The sequence below is a fragment of the Cygnus atratus genome, chromosome 15 (assembly GCF_013377495.2).
Source record: "Cygnus atratus isolate AKBS03 ecotype Queensland, Australia chromosome 15, CAtr_DNAZoo_HiC_assembly, whole genome shotgun sequence".
Lineage (NCBI taxonomy): Eukaryota > Metazoa > Chordata > Aves > Anseriformes > Anatidae > Cygnus > Cygnus atratus.
The window spans coordinates 8179013-8191734 of NC_066376.1; the positions used below are offsets into that span (position 1 = coordinate 8179013).

General features: G+C 39.4%; 1 protein-coding gene across 3 annotated transcripts in view; it reads right to left on the reverse strand.

Moving 5' to 3' along the window:
* MOSMO (modulator of smoothened) overlaps nucleotides 1-12722 on the reverse strand; it is a 31083-nt gene that overhangs the window by 16288 nt on the left and 2073 nt on the right. The window contains exon 2 of one of the 3 annotated variants that reach the window (XM_035548638.2): nucleotides 912-1000. The exons of the other annotated variants lie outside the window; for them this stretch is intronic. Within the exon in view, the coding sequence (XP_035404531.1) occupies nucleotides 912-1000 (89 nt within the window). The remainder of the gene's footprint in view (nucleotides 1-911; nucleotides 1001-12722) is intronic. 3 annotated transcript variants of the gene reach the window in all.

The window sequence follows — 12722 nt, forward strand, 5'->3', positions numbered from 1 at the left end:
AACTGCTTTTCCTCATAAAGCTTGGGACACCTGCCTGTCCTCTGCACTTCCCCCACTTGCAAATACTCTTTCCCCTTGTTGTAGGAATAACACTATTCCTTGGGTTTAAATGCATCTGCAACCTTTTATATTCCCTGACAACAGATTCCTCACTTTTACCTTCCATATATTAACCACATCCTAAGCAACATGCTTATTACTCACATTAAATTAATATTATGGACAAATACGCCTACTGAGGAAGTTAAAACAGTCAACTGCTCCACAACAACCCACCCACCTGCCCTCCCTCCCTTGCAGTCCTGATGAGATGGAGTGCTTCTGCTGGAAATCCCAGTTGCATCTGCCTGACGATTTCTGCTCAAACTTCCTTTTAGTGTACAGTAGATTTGTTATATCATCTTTGCTAAGCAAAGAACATAGTTTACAGGGCTCCTAATGAGCTGCTGGATATGTAAATCTTAGCGCACTGCCAATGTGGCAAGGACACTGAGATGTTTTATGTTTTTGTAATGAGCATAGTACATGGAGCTATGTTATTTGGGTACACTAAAACATTCATAGCTGCTGGTTAGGTAACAGTCACATGCCAGACAATGACATGTAAAATAAGGGCAGCTCAGTTAAGCCATTTCCCGCAACTTAACTGGGCCACATACAGGGACAGGAGGAAATGAAATTATTCTTGGAAAGTTTCTAAGTTCTGTCCAATTAATAAACTTGAATGGAAAAGGGGCCAGGTCTACCTAAGTGGAGGAACAGACTGCAGCTGTCTAGGCACAGATGCGGCTCACTACTTGATCCAAGTGGAAACTTGAAAAGTCTAAAGAGAATGCAGTGATTTGTTCATCGCAAACTAGTTCCCTGTATCAAGTTCAGGTTAACCATCAAGTTGACTTTGGCCATCTTGCCTTTAACATGTCTGCTGCTCCTTGCCTGCAACCAAGCCTCTCTGACAGGAGAACGTTTTCAAAGTGAGCGAAGCATAGCCGAGGAATTCCTGAGAGGAACAAACAACAGAATAAGGTAAGAATGGTTCCAACACAACTGCCCGTAACAGCAAACAAGGAGGAAGTATTTCCAAGAAGATTTCTTTTCCCCCCAAAGTAATTCAAAGAATTCCGCAATTTTTTTCTTTTTTTTTAAAGTGGGATGTTTCCCAGTCTTACATACCAAAATCATTTTCCTGCAATGGAAATTTTGTCACGTTGGAGCATTTGTAAATCACCATACACACACAATTAACTGCAGCTAAGTAACTCTAAATGGAATAACACCTTTTTCTACACTTCTTTGCTTAAGTCATTGTTGTAGGACAGTATCTGAATTACCTAAATAACTATAAAGGGTATTGTAAAAGGATCAAATATAAAAATATGAGATAGGATCAAGTGCCAATTTCCAATCAAGTATGAGAAAACCACATCTGCTACTGTTCCTACATAAATAATTACTTCTCTTGTGAGGAATGGGGCATACTTTGAAGAGATGCTGTTTAGCACTTACACCACTAAAATAACTTCAAGGTTACCATGCAAATCCTGTATTCACACTGTGGTATGACAGATTGATTCTTTTACTGCAGATGATCCACTGTGTTGTTCAGTTAGTAGATAAGAGGCAACCAAGTTCTGACTCACTAAAATAAGATTTATGGATGTTAAAGGATGATTTAGAGAAAGGGTTAAAAGAACAACAGAGGATTAACTGCAAATGCACAGAATACAGAGGAGTGCAAAACAAAATGGATTATGAGTTATCATTTCTGTACTTTGTATGCCAGATCTTAGGTTTCTGACTCTGTCTCTTGAATTATCTAACAGTTATGGTAACCCTGGAAGAAAAGTTTTAAGAGTTGATCATTCTGAAGCAGACCAGTATTACTTTATAATTTGACCTTGCTTCTGGTCATTTGATATGTCCCATAGATATTTATTGGTTCAAAACCCACAACTAAAAAGTATTTTTTACAATGTTGAAAGATCAGTTTTAATAAAGACCTAGATTTACTTGCAAAGTCCTTGCTATACCTAGACTGAATCTTTTAAGAGCAAGTCAACATTGCAAGGTACATTATATAAGCTGCTATTTCTCTTCTACTCCATTTATCCCCTTCTCTGAACCCAGAATGTTCTTTACTTCTCAAACCAACTTTGAAATGCACTATTCTTCTTGCACTAGAGATACATAAGGTGTTCCTTTGTCAGAAACTGAGTGACTCTCTTATGAAAAAACACTCATATTGGCAATAATAGATGAGGTAACTTCCCTAGCTTCAGCTGTGATGAACCTATTAATTGAATTCTATTTAACAATCCAATACCCAGACAACTTAACTTATTAGGTACCATTTTTGACATTCTTTAGAAATCCAAAGTTTAATGGCTTTTAAACAGAAGAATTCTCATTTTAAAAATCTAGTCAACGTTAAAGGGTCATGGTTTATCAAGCAGCCTTGCTGCTGAAGACCATCTGGTGCCTGAATTGTCTCAAAAGTTTTCAATTCAGTATTTGTATGACGCCTAATTCAAACCAAATCCGCCTTCCACAAAAAACAGCCTTTTCCCTCCCTCCCACCACCCCCAGAGAGAAAAAAAAATAGGGGCTGTATATTGGGAAAGATCCTTATGACTTAGTAGTATTAGAGAAGTTTATTACTGCAGATGAAAATCATTACGATATAGGAGTTTAAGCGGTGTTTAAATTGCAGACATTTGGACCAATAAGCAGTAAGTTTATTTCTGAATTCCAACATACAAGGCTTTCAATGCCAGGCATTTTTTATTATTATTTCATTAAAAAAAAGAAAAAAACAACAACAAAAACCAACAACGAGATGGACCACCACATACTGAAAGAGTTATCCTCAGGCAACAACACAGGAACAACTCTCCTGAGGACATAACAAAGGCTCTGTGCGTTCTCACATATCAGAGCCAAGAAATCTGCCCACGCCAAAGGTATTCTTTGCTACTTTGGAATACAGCATTAATTAAATGTTGGTAAACAGGATCTCTAATAAGTTGCATCCTTCTGGTTGTTTTCTGACACTATAAGCATTTGCACAATAGGACAGAGTTGTCAGTGAGGCCTAGAATCTTGAGTTTCTCAAGTGGCAAGGGCCTGGCAAAAAGATCTTGCTTTGTTTTAAAACAAATCAACGAAAAGCTTAAGGTTTTAACTTAAAAAGAAAAAAATAAAAGAAATCTATAGTTATTTTCAGTCTTCCCCCAACCAAAATAGAGCTACTCAAATTTGACAAAATTGTGCCTAAAAAAAAGATCAAAGGCAGTGTCAATATTTAAGTGTTTTTCCCAGTCAGCTCTGCTAGTTTTATGCCGTATGTTCAGTAGAAAGCCAGAAGCTGTGACACCTACAGCTGTTCTGCCGTTTAGCATCTGATGAGCTTCTGTGCTTTTGAAGAGTGTTATATTTGGCCTGTAACGCAATCCCTCTCCTCCAGTGCACCACGCAGTCCTACCCAGCCTCCTCAGAGCCCTCTGAAGTGGCACGGGCAGGCGACTGAGCTGGGGGCTCCCCGTGGCCGGCCAGCACCTACAGGAGCCAGCAGCAGGCAGTGGCCGGGCTGGGTCAGTAATGGCAGCACCAGCTGGCCACGGGGCAACACCACAGCCAGCAAGAGCACAGAAGTTCCCAATCGGCACTTCCTAGGGGATCACCTCTCACACTGGTGTCTTACACCAATCTGTTCATGGGTTGGCAACAACTGGGTATCAGGACTGTCCGCTTTCAACTCCTTCTGCACATCTTAAAGTACCATTTCACCAAGTCATTTGACTTGTGGGCTCAGATGTCCAAGTGGATCAGGCCAGATGTACCACCACCAGCAAATCACACCAAGTAAAGCATCCTGTTGTTCTTTCTTTATTCAAAGAGGAGGAACATCTGTCAACCTTCCTGTTCGCAACCTAAAGCGATTTCACTGGCCTTGTGACAAGGGCATCCAAGGGGAGGATGAAAATTCAAGTTCTGGCCCTGCCCTCAGTACCGCGCATTTTAAGAAATGAAAGTTGGGAGGAAAAGGATCATTTTCCTGTCAGCCATAGCTGCTGCTGATCTCAGCTCGTGTCAGACAAGCTCTGAGAACACCCACTGGTCTGGCTCTTGCATGGTCTGACAAGCCTCCCAGTGGTGTAAGGTGAAAAGAGAAGTGTTGAAACTTATTTGCAAATTTTAGGTGTCTGCTCCTCAGAGGTTACAGGTCCAACGAAGAGTATCTCCAATGAAGAATTTATTCTCCGTGAGTACAGCCTCGTGCTGAAAAGACAGACTGACACACAGCTTAACTCCATACAATCTATCCTCAAGGACAGCCAGCAGTTTTCTAGCTGATTAACATTTTAAACTCTCCTAATTTAAAGGGTAGCTTTAACTTCTCAGGCAAATAAAAAAAAAAGCTTCTTTTGTAGTAATAATTCTCAAATTTAGGCATTTCCTCATTGCTCCCATCACAACAGAAACATGAAAAACAATGGAGAACAGGAAGGCAGGAAGCATAGCCAGGATTTATCCCAAAGTTATATTTTTCTTTATCCATTTTCCTATGGGAAGTCCTTGTTTTAGAAACCTGCTGAATTTAAGGCTGGATTATTTAGGCAATTCGCACGTGTTGTCTGTGTGGTGATAACACTTTCCCTTATCACAAATCAGCATCTACAAATATAGACTGGAAGAGCCTGGAGACTTTCTTGGATAGATTAAGAGAAGACAGACTACTTCTGAACAGTTCACCTTGCACTTGACTGAGATAAAATGTGAGCCTCTGAACAGCAGGGCTCAGTCCCTTCTGAACAAGTGGGACTATTCTTAAAAAGCAGATATTATATTGTGCTCCAAAAAGCCTATCTGCTCACATATGTTTATACAGTTGTTACTCTGACATTCTGAAACAGAAGCCTCTCTAATTTTAGATTCAATGTAAGCAGGCAAGAAATGCTCCGTCTTTATCATTAACTTCATCTTACCAAACACACACTTACAGAGCATTTAGTTCAGATTATATTGGGCATGTGTCAACAGACTTCTGTTTGTAAAAGAGCAGCTACTGCTTCTAGCTTTTACTCTATTTCACCCTTTTCACCTCTATTTCACATTTTTCATGTATTAAGCTTCAGGGTGCTTTTTGTAATTGCTGAATGATCCAATAGCATTCCACTGACGATTTTATAAGACCACATTAGAAATCTTTGGCCATTTGATCTTTCCAGGTTTCTTGCACAATCTTGTTACATGGTTTTAAAACTGAATTAAGTGTGGGTTTAAAAAACAAAGTGAAACATGCTTCTTCCCACGTGAGTTTTTGCAATGAAGAACTACATCATTAACATATGAATTTAGGTGCATGATTAGTTTCAGAATGGAATTCAGCCTAAGGAAAAAAAGGTTTTCCTTCACCCTTGTGGCTTCTCTTCCCCCACAGCATGCTACGCCTACAAAACTCCTTGCATTAACAGGCACAGAAACTGCAGTGCATTTTCTCCTGTGTAAGAACAGAGATCAGATTCCTCCACTGTGGCAATTTTGGAGCTGCCACTTCCACTACCACAGACTGTGGGAATAAAGTTGGTTGCTGTGTATGCTTTGGAAAAAATGAAAAAGGTAGCTCTGAATGCTGCAATTTAGAATATCTCTATTCTGTACAGAGAAGACTGAACAAAACAGTAAAAGCTTTGGGGATGCAAGCTAAAAAAATATTTGCAAGTCAAACAAGTCGCTTTCTGTACAAAAGTCAGCTTTCAGGAAGCTTGAGGTCCGTGACAACCTCTCATTTCCATTGTCTTCACTTGCATTTGGTATAAGAACGTCACAATTAAAGGCTGCATGTTTGACATGTTAAGCTCACACTGATGAAGTTACAGATAAAATTGTTCCCCCTTGTACATTTGCTGTGCCTATCAAGATCAGAGTCCATCTCATTTCAGATGTTTACAAACATTATTACTGCAGAAAGCAAACCATTTCATTGAAATATCTAAATAACATTAACATGTGTGTGCCATCAGTTAGAAAAGTGTAAAAATAACCTAGATTGTTTTGATGTTTTCACAGCAAAGAAGTTCTGAAGAACACTAGACAACCAACTTATCCCATTCTTTATTATTCTGATACCATAACTACTCCTTAAAATACAACTAAATTATGTAACTGGGGAGCAGGATGATAGTGGTAGGAAAGCAGGCAAGTTTCAAAGCCAGATCCATAGTTAATGCCATAAGTAAACAGTATCCTCAAGTCTACTCTTTGTCATCAACAGAAATTAAATCAAGAAACAGAAGTGCACAAGTCTGTGAAAACAAGAATGTCACTTAGTTTTTCTAGCATAAAGTTGCTAAGGTGACCAGTTTTGTGGAGGGGCTCCCTTTCAAAAATGGAATCATTCCTTTTTTCATAAACTTTGCTTCATAATATTTTTTAAGACATCCAGTATTACTTTTTCCGTTCTCAAGCCTCAGTGTTTCTTGGGACTATCCAGACATTACTTTCAGTTATGCCGTAACATTAAAGTATAATCCTATGACACAAGGTTCTGCAAGGTTATGAAGAACTTGCAGATCTTACTGATTATCTACCTAAAAGTTATCCATTGTAGGAAACTAAAATTATCGTTGATGTTCCAGCTATCCAGTATGATGTTCCACTAGTATCACTTCTGTTGCTCTAAAACACTATTTGCTACTTGTGAAGGATTTTCAGAAATTCTTGAGGAACAAATCTTGCTGCAAGTGTGCAAGCCTCATGCTCCTGAATCCATGAAGTAGATTAGAAATAAATTAGACTTAAAAAATAACTTAGATATCCTCTTTTAGAAAGCCTGCATGTTGAAGTGCACAGTTTACTTTCACAAAAACAGCAACAGCTTCTTTCCAAGATATAACAGAACAGCTAACTTTATGGCAGTCCAGGAGGATAACTGTGGTTCCGACCTGTAGATATAGCCATTAAACATCAGCTGGTGTAACGCCATTTTGAAAACAGACATCCTTCAGTTCTTACTGAACTTACAGGACAGATTTTGTCAATTCACTTCCCACAAGCCACTACTCCTTGATGGTCACTCCATTAGTTTAAGCCAAGCGCAAAGCTGAGCCCTGCAGTGTCACGTATGAGAATGAAAGACCCCTGGTCTTCTGACACACTGTCAGGAGGGGAACTCACTTTGTCTCAGGAGTGAAGGCCACACTGGTCATTTGGTTTCCATTACAAGTGCTTCCACTGAAATTTCTGCATTTTCTTTCTTAAAATAATCTACACTTCTTGTGTATCATAGGCTGCTAAGAGCTGGAAGCAGTCACAGCAAGAGAAGAGGAAACCAGGCAAGAAGAAAACGTGGGCAATGACTGGAGAGCAACAAAACAGAAAACACAGGGATAAGAATGCTATAAACAGGGAAGTCAACTCAATGATGAGCACTACAAAGGTAAACAACTTGACTTTACTGCCTAAGAACACCGTAATTGATTAGTTTTTTTGGAAACACCAAGTTCAGAGACAGCTCAGCCCTACTAATGTAGTGCCCAGGTATCCACACAGAGAATTGCTTGCGGTCAAGTTCAAGGCATAATGTGAGATGTATTCAACTGGAAAAATATTTAAACTTAAGTGGATTATTAGCCATTACACCTTGAGAGACTGTCACCCTTAATAATCCCAAAGTGCTTTGGAAATTCCAGCACAGAACTGCACCTACCGTGAGGCTCTTGGGTAGCAGCCAACTGTTACTTATCACACAACATTGCACAGATAGGAAACGATGGCCTCTAATATTGCAGTAAATCCCTGGGAGGCTTTAGATGCCAACACAAGGGAACATTTCAGTTCATCCCAAGGATGTGGACATAACAGACTATGTCTTGCTCAAAGAGAGGAAGCAACTCTACACACTCTGGAATTCTGAACCTCTGACTAGTGTTTCAGTGTGGCTAGTGCTTCATATTTGATTAGCTTGCCCGGCAGACAAACCATCCGACCGTGCTCCCTAAGGTACCCGAGAAAGCCCAACCTCTTGCAATCAATTCTACTTACAAGATTTAAAAAACATATACAAACATGATAACGCATAAATAGGAAATCAAATGCAATAAAATAGGAAGAAGCCAAGAGCTTCACCTTGAGAAAGGATCTAACCTACAGCTTAATTCCATATTGATTCATATGGAATTAGGTAAATTTAAGTGTTTTACCGCTCCAATGCTCTAGCATGTTTTCTCTCTCCTTAAAACAGACACGTACCCTGCACAGATCCTCTTCTTGGCCATATCTCCAGTTTTTTCAGATCTGTGTATATCTCCATCAGTCAAAGGCTTGGGGAAGAAAAGTGAGATTGAGAAGGGCAGCTGGAGAACACAGAAGGGGACTGCAGCAAAGTTACAATAGAAATTTTTTCCCCCTGCATATAGTCCCCAATAAAAAGAGACTATGTCCATTAATTTGTAGGCACTGTAAATTACAATAAGAACTTTTAATTAAGCAATAATAAATTGATTTTAAAATCTGAAGTTTCATAAACTGTGGATTTATAATAATGTATCACTCCCATATTACTTTGTACAAGAAATAAAAACAGCCTCCATATTGTATTTGTTCCACCATACTACAAACGTCATTTTCTATTTAATTCTAAAGCAGAAAGCAGCACTTAACCTCTACAAATGTTAATACTCTTCCTTATCCATGAATTAATTACTCTGGTTACATTTTTTTCTGAATTATGCAGATGTCAACAAATTCTGGAAAAGGATACTAGAACCAAGTGGAGAAGAACTTCTCCATAAGACGTAAATCCTAAATACCATACTACAAGCAGGCAAGAAAAGTTAGTTCTCTCTACTACTTTTTCAAGACTATTAAAAAAAAAGAGGATGGAAAAAGTTGAGCTTGTGAGATATGTATTAAAAAATGTAGGTCAGGCTTAAAAGTTTGACCTACTGATCTTCTTTGCTTTGGCAGAAGTACAAACTGAGTTTACATAATGCTACTCGCATGTAAGTGCTGGCTGGGAACTAAATGATACAAGTGTTTTTAATAAGCCTAAGTCTTTAACAGGATTCCATTTTTCAGATTTCAAACAGTTTTAAATCCTTATTTTGTGGTACAAAAAGAATCAAAGCTTTGCTGGTAGTGCTCACAGGCATTTCTGAGATAAAGAATACCACCTCTGGTTTACTGACGAAAGAATTGTCGCACTACCACGACAACTTTCCAACATCCAAAGTCAGTCATGCCAGCTGCTAGATTTGAAAGGAAAATACATGTTACTGGATCCCAGATCTGTACTCCACAAATTATGTTTCTTACCTAATTTTTCAGTACTAGAGACTGAGGAATTCCACGGGATTTGGTGACACACAAACTAACAGTTTTGTATGTTCAGACACTACAGAAAAAAACAAAACATTCACCTAACAGACAGAGTTAATTTGTATTTGTTAAAATGCAAATGTAAAACATCAGTTCCTCCATGGACAAAACCAACCAGATCTCTCATCCCTGCCCTGGCAAGCTCAAATAACCAGGCTGACACAGCTCTCTTTCAGGAGATTCTTCCTACACATAAAACAGTTCCATATGTTTAAATGTTGAGCAAGCACAAACTTAATTCATTACAACAATGCCTTACTATTAATTTTTCTCGTGCCCTAAGGCCTGGTCAGTTGCAGAACCCAAACACAATTCAAGCCCTCTGCTTTGTCAGATTTTTACATCCACTTGAAAAACATCTAGTCATGAAATGGAATGGAAACGTTAAGGACAGCACTGCACTCCCAACGGAGACATCTTCTAACAGACTGCTCTTGTCTTCAGACCACTTGGTTTCTACATTCTTTACCAGGCCTTATTCAGTTTTGTTGGTGGTTTTTAGAGGCACTGGCAGCATCTCTAAACTGCAAGCACTGGTGCCTACATCTTAAGGCAGGTCCTGATTCCCTCGCTGCCCAGATCAGCAACTTACCACAGAGCACCACCTCTGCCTGCCTGCTCACACACCTGGGGCACCTAAAGGAAAGTGTATTATTGGAAATTATATTCAAGAACCTGACTTCAAACACCTCTGATGTTCACAATGGCTTTGCAGATTGCTTTGTAGTACTTGCCTCTTTCTAAGCCATGACAGCATGTAACTCTTCATTCTCTGTATCAAAGCATTCTTACATATTCGCAGCACGCATTCCAAACAAGTCAGTGGAAGGGCAAATAACATCTCCTGTCACAGTGACTGCGTGGGATGGTGCAAAAGAATCAGAAAAAAAGGCATTTCAAAGAATTACTTCCTATCATGTCACATCCTTTTTTGTTAAGAGATGGGAGAAGCATGTTGTGGCTTGCGTATATTGCGAGGTATTTAACAGATGATCACCAGAACCCTTCTGAAAAGTCAGTTATACATAAATCAAAGAAAACAAAACATTATCTACTTCAGCACATAGCACAGTAATTGCTCTGTGGTACAGTTCCTCCACAGAGCAGCACGAAACATTACCAGGTTCTCAGCACAGACCCTGAAGGGCCATACTGATTTTTAAATATCTTATCGCTACATTTTCCAGCAGACAACTGCATTTAGAACAATGATACCTGCTGGAACTCAAAGTTCGTACCCTTTTTAAGTTGTTGATGCTTTATTTAGCAATACTGGTTGATTCAAGTACCTTCATGTGGCCTTGGGCTTGTTTCATGCATAGCCAGAGCTCCAATTAGAGAAAAACATTTCCATAGCAGTTTGATCTGAAGCTCAGCAGGAGCTGGAAATCACTGCCAGGTCATATCACCTGCGATACCTCATAAGCTGATCCCAACAAAGCAACTGTTTGAAGTGTGGGGAGAAATTCCTCAGGAGGAGGTATCAAAAGTGGTGTAATAACACTGAACAGCAATCATCTCCTACATGGGGTTAGAGCACTCCATAAGAGCAGGGAGTTAATGCCTCATTAACTGAGGAGCAGCCATTGGGCATAGCTTGCTCCATGGATGCCACTGACTCTGGAATCGTACTTCACAAATAACACAGCAACTGAGTATGCAAAACCAAGAATTACACAGAACATTTTGGAAGATACACGGAAAGTCAGCATTTGTAAGCGAAACAGAGACAAGTGAAACCCACAACTGACTGTCACACTGTTACTTGTACAGCATGGTACAAAAAGCTACAGAACATGGCAAGCATTTGCTTTAGAAACATCCACCAGAATTTAGCACCCTGAAATTCTGACATTGTTTTATTTAATGACTGCTACAGCAAAGGTACACTTTGTACTATAAATTGGAATCAAATGCACAATCATGCTACATAGAAAGGGATGACTAAGGCACATAAACAAATGGATAGCTTAACTTTCTGAAGGAGGATTTTGTTTGATTAAATTCTGTTGAATTATTTGACCTATTTAAAAAGCATTTCAAATCAACCCCCCACGTGTACAGCTTTTAACATGTCTAACTTCAACCATACGTGCTATTCATATCCTTTTACCTACACAGGGATCAAGTGCTGATGCTAGAATAACTTGTATCCCCCCCTTCCTCCCTTACTGAAGGCAAATATCAAAATCATTAAAGAGCATCCCACACAAAAAGGGAACATACGGAGATAAAACAATCAGCTTTTGAAATTCATTGCAGAAGTGTACAGATACAAGAGCAAAATTCATTACTACTGAAATCAGTGAGAGTTTCAGAATTGACTTAAATTGAAGCCAACTCTGCCCTTATTTCTCACACAGAGCATCAGGTCACAAAGAAAAGGATGCCCATGCAAGAAGACCGAGGCTTCCGCATGGGAGTTATCAGTACTCTGTGCTTGTACACTACACATAACTAAACCTCAATGAGAACTCTGAAGTTTCATTTCCATCTTTCCTTTATAATCTTGAAGAAATACTTGAAGCCATGTGAAGGAACAAATCTTGCAAAAATACTTAAAGAAAAAGCACCAAATGAAGGCTTGGACCCATATCCAGGAAGGTGTATTTCCTCTCTGGCCTAACGACAGATAAGCATCTGAAACCTTCAGTGCTCTCAGTTGTACTCAATTCCTCAATTACAACACCGAAGAGGAAATTATATAGCCAACATTTTTCAACTGACTACAAAGCTTTTTTAAGAGTAAGATTTAGGAGACAAATGAGCCCTGGTCTCCGCATAACATAGGCTTCTTTAAACAAAATACATAAAACAATCTAGATTTTACAGAAGAGTATTAAAGCAGCTCATCTGTTTTGCTATCCAATTTAGCAGAAAATCACCATTTCCACTGGAGTAAGATGCACATGCTGTTTAGCATTTGAATCAGAATAGATTTCTTTTTTTTTTTTTTTTTTTTTAACCTGAGACATAAGCCCAGGTTTCCAATCTTAATGGCTATAAACAGCTCCGAACGAGCCGATGCAGGGCTGTCTGCCCAGATTTGCAAGACCTCTGCTCCAAGCAACGCTCAAAGAGCTGCAGTACCAAGCAGCCCAGGCCGCTTCACGCTGTCTTTCAGAATTCCGAGGACAGCAGCCACGCAGGGACAGCATTACTCTCCTTTCTCCTTGGCACTAGGCTGACTTGTGGAAGCAGAATCTAGAATTATTCCTATAGGAGACAAACCCAGGGACACAGAGGTTAAGTAAAGAAATAGTTTCTTTCACCAGCTGAGGGCACGACGCTTCAAAACAGTACTTAGCTGTACGGATGGAAGTCTGAGGGATTGAATGCAGTTC